Raw genomic sequence first — 9,623 nt, forward strand, 5'->3', positions numbered from 1 at the left:
CAATGGTCTATGCTAAAGTTATGACCTTCAAAAAATAAATGTTCAACAAACTGGTGTGGAGCAGGAAGAGCAACCATCTTGGATGCTTGTTTCAATTTATTTTAGACAGAACTGATTTAAAGTCTATTTGCACTTGGAAAAACTTCGGCACACCTTGTGTTCGACTTGGATGTCTCCACACACTGTTTTCCTGCAGGGGACAAGAAACAACCTTAGAAAACATAGATCCAAAACTTTAAGACCAGCCAAACTACATTTCTTTTGTAGTTTGTCTGGAATATATTATGATTATTGACATATATTTTATATGAAATATTATTTACAGTGAAACAGTTAAAAATTATAATTAAGAATGAAACTCAACCAAGTAAAAACGGTTTAAGTTTTGCATATATAACAGAGGCAAGCTAGTAAGAGCAGTGCATGTAAACCTCACTCCCCTGGCCTCAAGAGGCACACTGGCGACTGACACTAGAGACTGTGGTCTTTGGCGTCCATGTTAGCGCACTCGCCTCCCATGCCGGAGATGCCAGTTTCAAATCCCGCTTGGAGCAGGTCAACTAGGACCAATTGCATTGGTGCCGTGACCCGGATGGGAGTGAGGTTTAGGTGGTTGAGTGTAATGGAGGCAATGTAGCAAGAGCTGTCCCTGTAAACCTCACTCCCCTGGGCTCAAAAGGCACGTTAGGGACTGCAGTCTTTAGCGTCCTCGTTAGCGCGCCCACCTCCCATGCAGGAGATTTAATTCCCACTCAGAATGGGTCAAGTAGGGCAAGTTATACAGTACAGTCCAAAAGTTTGGAACCACTAAGATTTTTAATGTTTTTAAAAGAAGTTTTGTCTGCTCACCAAGGCTACATTTATTTAATTAAAAATACAGTAAAAACAGTAATATTGTGAAATATTATTACAATTTAAAATAACAGTTTTCTATTTGAATATATTTCACAAAGTAATTTATTCCTGTGATGGCAAAGCTGAATTTTCAGCATCATTACTCCAGTCTTCAGTGTCACATGATCCTTCAGAAATCATTCTAATATGCTGATCTGCTGCTCAAGAAACATTTAATGTGTACAATTGTACAAAATATTTGTGTACAATATTTTTTTTCAGGATTATTTGATGAATAGAAAGTTCAAAAGAACAGTGTTTATCTGAAATCTAATCTTTTGTAACATTATAAATGTCTTTACTGCCACTTTTGATTGATTTAATGCATCCTTGCTGAATAAAAGTATTAATTTCTTTAATTTCTTTTCAAAAAAATAAAAATAAAAATTCTTACTGACCCCAAACTTTTGAACTGTATGTATAATGCTACAGAAGCTTTGTATTTCAGATAAATGCTGTTCTTTTGAACTTTCTATTCATCAATTTTCAGGAATCCTGAAAAAAAAAGTACACAACTGTTTTCAACATTGAAAATAATCATAAATGTTTATTGAGAATAGTTTATTTAAATAGTTTCACAGTTATTTTAAATTGTAATAATATTTCACAATATTACTGTTTTTTACTGTATTTTTAATTAAATAAATGTAGCCTTGGTGAGCAGACGAAACTTCTTTTAAAAACATTAAAAATCTTAGTGGTTCCAAACTTTTGGACTGTACTGTACATACAGATAACATTCTCTATTCCCGACCTTCTCTCTTTCTCCTCATCCTATTTTTTTTTTCTCTGCTTCCACACTCTCAGAAAACTCCATCTCTGTACAGGCCAGCAGTTCCTCTAGGTCTTCTTTTTCCCCCTCATCCTCTTTGGAGCAGCTAAGTTTCATTTGATGCCTCTCTCTGTACTGAGATTCCAGACTCTTCGCTTTCCTGGTCTCCAAGTCAAATATCTACAATGAAGCACAAATCCACTCCAACAGTTCAGTGTACATCAGGACGACTAAAAAATATTTTGTTTTAGAATCATATATATTTTAAAGGTCCCGTTTTTCGTGTTTTTTTGAAGCTTTGATTGTGTTTATAGTGTGCAATATAACATGTGTTCATGTTTCGCGTGTAAAAAAACACAGTATTTTTCACATAATTTACTTATCTGTATACCGCTGTTTCCACTGTCATAAAAACGGGCTGATGACTTCCTTGTTCTATGAAGTCCCTCCTTCAGAAATACGTAACGAGTTCTGATTGTGCCAGCGGTTCCTGTGTTATGATTCGACAGCAGTTTAGCGCATCTTGCCCGGAAAGGTCACGCCTCTTACCATAACGTGGAGATGCACGCGCTCAGTGTTATTGTAAACATGTCTTTAATTTTACCCTATCAATTTGAGCCGGAATCAGACCCGGTGATTGGACTGCGGGATGAAACTAACAGCGTTTCGACGACATGGCGACAAACACACTCTACAAACGCAACTCTTGTGTATTCCTGTGGGTGGAGGTTAGTCAAAAAACTGTTTTAGTGACGTCATTAAAGAAGGAAGTAGAGGGATGTAGTCCAAACTGGCCGTTCGATGTAGGCGACTTCTGTTAAATAAAATATCTCGCTTGGCATTGAACTTTGTGCTTTAAAATTTTACAGATTTTATTTATACTCTAACAACAACATTACACACTAACTAAAGTTTGCAACATGGGATCACGAAGAACAGGACCTTTAAAAGAACAGTTAATAAATAAATATTCTGTCATCATTTAGTCTTATTTCATGTCAATATGAATATTAAAGAGTGAATGTGTTTGCATATGTGAAGGAAGGTGTATTTGTGTCTCACCTCTGAGACCAAGGCCTTCTCATTGTTCTTCATTGCGAACAGGCTTGGTGGCATCTTCAGCAGTTTGACGGTTCCCAGCTGAGATCCACAGCACACCAAACAGCCTTCATTTTGTACACGGATACTGTACAAAGCTTCGTCACAAACCTGTGAGGAAAAACGAACTAACAGTATAAACAAATAACAATTACATATTTAAGTGGAAGACATTCTCAGTATGAAAAGGAGATGTTTAGGACTGACTTTGAGACTGAGAGTAGGGTTCTTCCGTTTAAACAGTATGTCCCACACATCCAAGGTCCCGTCCATCTTCACCGTAAAGAAGACAGCGGGTCTGACTGGACTCCAACAGGCATCTAACAGATAAGTCATGTGATTTCTGTAGAAACAAATTAATGATCAATTAGCGTCGCAAACCTGTAGGTCATAGATAGGTGCGTAGGAAAAAAGAGTGGTATAGTCAAAATACGAAAAAACTGGAAAATCCCGCACACTATCAACTTGCAAAACAGTAAAAAAGTTCTTTATTAGCAACGTTTCGATCGTATGATCGTATGATCTATAACGATCTATGATCGTATGATCTACGTTTCGATCGTATGATCTATGAAGATCATACGATCGAAACGTTGCTAATAAAGAACTTTTTTACTGTTTTGCAAGTTGATAGTGTGTGGGATTTTCCTGTTTTTTTGTAGAAACAGATTAGAAATATTGGCTCCTGTGCAAGTAGATACACCAAACAACTACTTAAAGCAGTAATTCTCAACCTTTTTGACTCTTCAGACATTTTTATGGGTATATTAAATTAATGTGCTTAATTTATTGAATACATTAAATTAATTAAGCATAGTTAATTTTGTGATTCCAGAAGTTATTTTCTGTATTACAGGGGCTTTATCATAGAATCTGTGTAGTAATTATGGTAATCTCTTTTAGGAAATAGAATAGAAATAGAATATATAAGTAAATCTGTACATTCTTCTTCTTCTTCTTTTTTTTAAAATCCTTTCGAGAAGACAGCACCACACACGACCACCATTACATCAAGCCTTTCCTCAGGTATTTTTGAAACATTTTTTGGGGCGAAAAAATGCCCACTTAAAAGGTTTGAAGGTCACTATTGGTCTCTGTATGCATATCAAAGTTGACATGTAAAATGGCAAAAAATAAAAAATTAAATGTTTATTTTATTATTATTATTATTTTTTTTTTTTTTAATTATCCTTTACAGAAGAGAGCACCACACACATGACCACCACCACATCAAGCCTTCCCTCAGGTATCTTTGAAACAATTTTTGGGGGTGAAAAATAGCCACTTAAAACGTGGCCAATCACTGTTGTGCTCTGTATGCATATCAGAGTTGATATGTAAAAAGACAACACACACACACACACACACACACACACACACACACACACAATGATGTCTTTAAATTTTTCTTGTTATAAATTATATTAAACGGCCATCTCAAATAAAAATATATATGCCTCTTGGCCATAAAACCGGTCTGGTCCTGATGAATTATTGAACAAATGTACTTTTTCAGTCTGATTGCAAACATTTTAGTTCTAATCTTAGATTCAATGGGAATGAGAGAAATCAGAAGACATTTGCAGTCTTTTAGTTCAATTTTAATATAATAATAACAATTTATTTAATTTAAATACTTTTTAAATATCAATTCAAATAAAATTAAAGTCATCCTGTGGCCTCCTGGTTGAGAACCAATGACTTAAAAGTATAGTTGATCCAAATTTAAATCACACAAAGTAAAATAAAACCCATGTGAGAGGTATAAATGCTGCTCTGTCAGTATTTCAGAACAACCACACAGAGGTTCTTACTTGGTCGACATGATGGAGCTCTCAGTGATGTCCTCTGACCAGATGCGGGCGGTCCAATCAGCCACGGTCAAGAAGTTCTTCGGAAAGAAGGGATTCCTCTGCAAGGCGTAAATGGGGCCTCTGTGTCCGCGGTATGTGCATACAATCGGGTCGTTTGGGGTTTCTAACTTGCGACTGCACGAGACCACAACCCCCTGCTCTGTGCCCACCATAAACTTGGCCTTGCGTAATCAAAAGCAAAAAAATCTTTACATGAGTTTCCACAAAGCAATGGGCCAAACAAAATGAGAACTGCTCTTACCATAGTGTTCTCAAACTCCATTGAGACTGCACCAAGGGCACTGTCACGGTTTCCCTTCTTAGTGGGGTCCAGCACAAGCTGCTTGGTGGGCTCACTCATCTTTCGAATGTCCCAGAGCTGTACCTGGTGTCATACAGATACTTCTTTGAGTTTACAGTATATAATTGGAATAATTTGAAGGGTTTATTATAGCTGTCCAGTTCAAAAATGTGCTGTGAAAAATTGGTGGCTAATTTAATTGCTTGTAGACTGTTGTGTCACAGACCTGACCATCTGTAGAAGCTGAGAAAACTTCAGTGCATATCCTTGACGGCCACCAGATGACCTTGTAGACAGGATCTCTATGGCTATGCACAGCAGCAGATTTCTGTACTGGCTGACTGCCACTCCGTGTGTCCCAATAGCCTGGAAATAGGGAAAACTCTCTGACTATAGAGGACAGTTAAGACATCTAAATAGCACATAAACAGTAGACCGTAAGGACTGCATTTCTGAGCTTGAGTGTGTCAGATGGACTGAAGAAGCCACATCTGCCTTATATAACCATTAATGTTCATAATAAAAACACACTAATATCTCCATTGTAGCTTCCCCCAACAAGGATGTGGAAATCTGTGGGGTTGTACTCCAGACAAAGAAGTGGAGATGCAGGTTTCAGAGTCATCTCTGGTTTCATGTTGTTTTCTATAGGTGGGAAGAAATAAATAAATATATTACCAAGAGTGCCATGTTTGCCAGAATAAGTTATATATATATATATATATATATATATATATATATATATATATATATATATATATATATATATATATATGCATGACATACCAGTGTTCCATATATATGAGTTAAAGCTCATATTTTTAGGTGCTCTCTGCTCCAGGTAACAGTAGGCAACAGCTACTCTATGATTTTCGATTGGGTTCCAGGACAAACTGGTGGCTGCACGCTTTTCTTTATTTGGGTCTCTAGAGAAAATCAAATTGCGTTTTAGTTACTTTAGTGACACAGAAATTACACACTGCGTCTGTCTGTCTGTCTGTCTGTCTGTCTGTCTGTCTATCTATCCACCCTCCTACCATCTATCTAGGCATTTGAGACCCTTCATGTCTAAATAAGTTGTCCATGTGCTCTAATGCGTGTGCTCACCTGAACACAGTGATGGTTCTTGCTGATGGCTTGCCCTTCACCATCCTCTTAGGTTTATAATTTTTAAAGTAGATGTCATGTTTGCTCTGCATGACATTGTGTTCCGAGACCTGCAGCAGACAGGAAGACAACACAGATTCATCATGAACTCTAGTGAGGACCCTGAGGTGCTACTTACTGTATCTGTGAGATTTAGTTTAGATTTAAAGAGCAGGAAAAAAAAGATGGGAATAAAAACTGAGACCAAATCCAAATTCAATTAAATTATCTCCCTGCTGTCTTAAAGGACTTAAAATGAAAAATCATTCATTCTTTATTCTCACATTGTTCCAGCTTCCAAAACCATGTGAGCTTCTTTCTTCCATTGAACACAAAAGTCCTAAAGATAGTAATTTATCTATGCAATTGCACTGTCAATGTCTATGCAATTACAATGAATGGTACAGCTACAGCTTCAAAAAGATGCAAAAGCACCATAAAAGTATAAAAGAATCATAAAAATAATGCATCTGTCTAATCACATGGGTTTGAAACAACATGATGGAGGACAGACGTACAGTATTTTCATCTTTAGCTGAATTATTCCTTAAACACTTTACAGTTCCTGACATACTGCTAAAATGTTTTTATGGTAATTGTGGTTGTGTGTTGGCACTCACGCTAGCAATTTCCATAACCGTGTGCTGATAACAGACATCCTTCTGCACTTTCTTCTTGTAGCGGGTAGTTGCCTCATTGTCATCCGGACTGATTGTTTTCGGCCATCCCCCCTCTACATGGTTTATTCCATGTTGCACTGGCTCAGAGTCATTTTCAGTCTCTGCGTTCACCTGAACAGGTCAAACAGACATTTTCATGTCTCCACCATGTCTTAATATCCTGGATAAAATATTAAACTCAAAAAAGGGGGTGGAAATATATCTTGAATTAAGTTTATTTTTTGTATCTATATAATTAGGTACTTTATGCTTAAAAAAACAGCAAATGGGGCAAGAAAAAAGTATTTTTTTTTTATTTATTGGTTTTACATATAATGAGTAAGAGATTAATTTTGCATGTAACCTATAATAAAAAACAAAGCAGTCCTATTTGACCAGTCTCACTGCTGTTCACATCTCTCACCTCATGCTGTGACACTTGTGTAATTGTGTGCCTAGAACTACAGATGTCTTACTGTTAGGTAGGTGGCCAGAGAAGGGTCAGGCGGGATGTCCTCATGCACCTCAGTACTTTCTGAAAAGTCACATGACTCACTGCACTCGACGTCCATTTTAAAAGCTAAAGGGAAAGAAATGGGAAATAGGGCCAAATAATATTATTTAATTCTGTGATTTTGATTTGTTTCTATTTTTTAACAAATAAGATAAAAAATGATTTGTTAAATAAAAACTATTAAAAAAAATAATAAGTTTGTTTACGCCCTCACGTAGGCCTTCTGGAAAAGTTTGGATGGCCAGTCAGACTCCTTCGAAATTTCTTCTCTAACTTCTGCTCTATATTTCCACAGAGTTTAAAGATACCGCATACCAAAAATGACCCATAAAACAGACGTTGGTAGCAGGACTGTCTGCTTTAGGAAACACACTGAAAGGTTTAGGTTTAGTGGCTCGTTCAAATACCGCCACTAGAGAGCGGTAAACGCCTCAATGATTAAAATCTGATGTCTCAGCAAACATGGCACAATTAAATCTAAAACTTACTCAGTCTCGTCTTATTTTTTGTTTGACTTATGTTTTTATCTACACATTTCTGTAATTATTGAGATGTAACGTTAACCTTTTTAAGATATTTTAAGTTTGAAAATCTGCCGTTGACTTACCTTGACTGAAGACTCAAAATATAACCGACAGTGATAACGTCATTCTAAAAAAGAAACACAAAAACCATTGACATCTACACTTTGTGCCAGAGGAATCCCATTATTTTTGTCACAGAAGTGTGAATTTAAGCTATTTTTAGGTTGTTATTTTTATATAGATATTGAATTCGAGTGATATATAGTACTACTGTAGAAATTACGTGTCTCATGAATATTAATTAGACTACGCTGATATATGGGCCAACCATATGGCGAACATACAACCTAATTAATATTCATTAACCAATTTATCACCATAGCATAAAATGGTGTATTAACGTTTGTAAAGAAGCAGGCGTGTCTTTGTAAAACACCACTGACTACTGTAGGAACACATTTTTTTTTTAATAATGTTGAATAATGAACAGAACTACAGAAAATACAGAACAGGATACAACGAATGTTTTGATGAGATAGGGTTATTATAAGCTACCATTGCTCATCATAACATTATTTTGTCATATTATTACTGAATGCAATTACAATGAATAAAAATGAAAAGAGCAGCAAAAAGAGTAAAGCCTGACATTGACACATTGTAGGTCTAAATATTCAACAAAAAAAACTTACATGAGAAACTTAATGTATGATGTAATGTAATGAGGCATAAAACACTAATAGATTTTTTATCTAGATACAACATAATTAATGTGCAATAAATATTGTCTTATGTATACAGAAGACACCCTAATAAATACCCTAAACTTGTGAATTATCAGGTTTCTTAACTCTGCGCACCACCACCCTGTTCCTGCGTCCCTGTCTTGTGCCATGAGGCTCAGCTGGATTTCCCTCTCCTTCAGGAGGTGGGCGCTCCGCTCGAGGTGGTGAGTGACTCCTGCCGGTTCGGGCTTCATCCACAAACAGCTCTATGCCCTCAAATTTTGTGGTCAGCTCTGCTAGTCTCTCTTTCAAGGAGTTAAATTCCTTGTAGAGGTCATTTAGGGCTTCAGATAATGGCTGAATCCTGAAAAGGCCACAATAAATGGGGTAAGTTTTCCACCAGATCTAATGGTTATTACAAAGTAACTTTTCTTTTTCTGGTTTTCTTCTCTTTAGCAAATGTTCCAGTTGTACACACAGACAGAGCCATTTACCGTACCTTCCATAGTCTGGTAGCACTGTGCTGTGATCATTCAGGAGGAGGTCTTTGACTTGGGTCATGATGGCATATTTCCAGTTATCCAACACTAAGGTGAGATTGGCACATCCTCTCAAGTTCACCTTCTCAGCTAACAAATGGAAATGGAGACTTTTGATTTTTGTTTACACATTTACAGTTATGCAAAAATGCATTTTTCTTAGATACTTCACAACATAACTTGCTTAAATTTGCAGCAATTATATAAGCTTTTAAAGGATATAGCTTTATTGTACATATTCAGTATTTCACCTTCAACTTTGTAGTCCCACTCTAAACTCTGTCTTGTGCTTTTCTGAGCAGCTCCCATGGAGAGCACGAAAAGTAACGGTATGAGACAATTCATTCCTATGTAAATGAAAAAATTTGCATGATCACACACATTTATGATTGTTTACACTGGATTATGGAATTAAATTTTGTGAAATTACTATTTTATTGCTAGAAAAGAAGTGCTTACCTGAGATGGGTCTGGTTATGTCTTACAAGCCAATGAAATAAAAAAATATTTATCATAAAATATTGGCAAAATGTGTCTTTCTGGCTTTATATATATTCATCCCGACCCAGTCCCGCCCACTGGTTAGGGTTGTGTCTAA

General features: G+C 36.4%; 1 protein-coding gene across 4 annotated transcripts; it reads right to left on the minus strand.

Annotated features, from left to right (window-relative positions):
• Positions 1 to 56: 56 nt before the first annotated feature.
• dnai2a (dynein, axonemal, intermediate chain 2a) lies at positions 57 to 8,042 on the minus strand. Of its 4 annotated transcripts, none has more exons than XM_048170439.1 (14): positions 7,845 to 8,042; positions 7,444 to 7,592; positions 7,200 to 7,303; positions 6,685 to 6,855; positions 6,026 to 6,135; positions 5,705 to 5,844; positions 5,450 to 5,563; positions 5,145 to 5,284; positions 4,880 to 5,002; positions 4,579 to 4,799; positions 2,972 to 3,107; positions 2,729 to 2,875; positions 1,649 to 1,846; positions 57 to 190 (listed from the first exon to the last, which is right to left on the minus strand). In XM_048170439.1, exons 3-13 carry the CDS (start codon positions 7,293 to 7,295, stop codon positions 1,664 to 1,666), a joined length of 1,581 nt encoding a protein of 526 aa, XP_048026396.1. In that variant the 5' UTR covers positions 7,296 to 7,303; positions 7,444 to 7,592; positions 7,845 to 8,042; the 3' UTR covers positions 57 to 190; positions 1,649 to 1,663. The 4 variants fall into 4 exon arrangements, with proteins under 4 accessions (XP_048026396.1, XP_048026395.1, XP_048026394.1 ...); XM_048170438.1 differs by having other exon boundaries at positions 7,452 to 7,609; XM_048170437.1 differs by having other exon boundaries at positions 7,444 to 7,609.
• Positions 8,043 to 9,623: the final 1,581 nt, after the last annotated feature.

This window comes from Megalobrama amblycephala, linkage group LG20, assembly GCF_018812025.1.
Source record: "Megalobrama amblycephala isolate DHTTF-2021 linkage group LG20, ASM1881202v1, whole genome shotgun sequence".
NCBI classification, from domain to species: domain Eukaryota; kingdom Metazoa; phylum Chordata; class Actinopteri; order Cypriniformes; family Xenocyprididae; genus Megalobrama; species Megalobrama amblycephala.

Bases quoted from the DNA above. Each gene is read 5' to 3' on its own strand.
- dnai2a (XM_048170436.1), bottom strand. From the start codon at position 7,295: ATGGACGTCGAGTGCAGTGAGTCATGTGACTTTTCAGAAAGTACTGAG. The intron at 5,845-6,025 runs GTGAGCACACGC...GATTTTCTCTAG, and splicing joins AGAACCATCACTGTGTTCAG to AGACCCAAATAAAGAAAAGC. The intron at 3,108-4,578 runs GTAAGAACCTCT...TTGTTTCTACAG, and splicing joins AGCTCCATCATGTCGACCAA to AAATCACATGACTTATCTGT.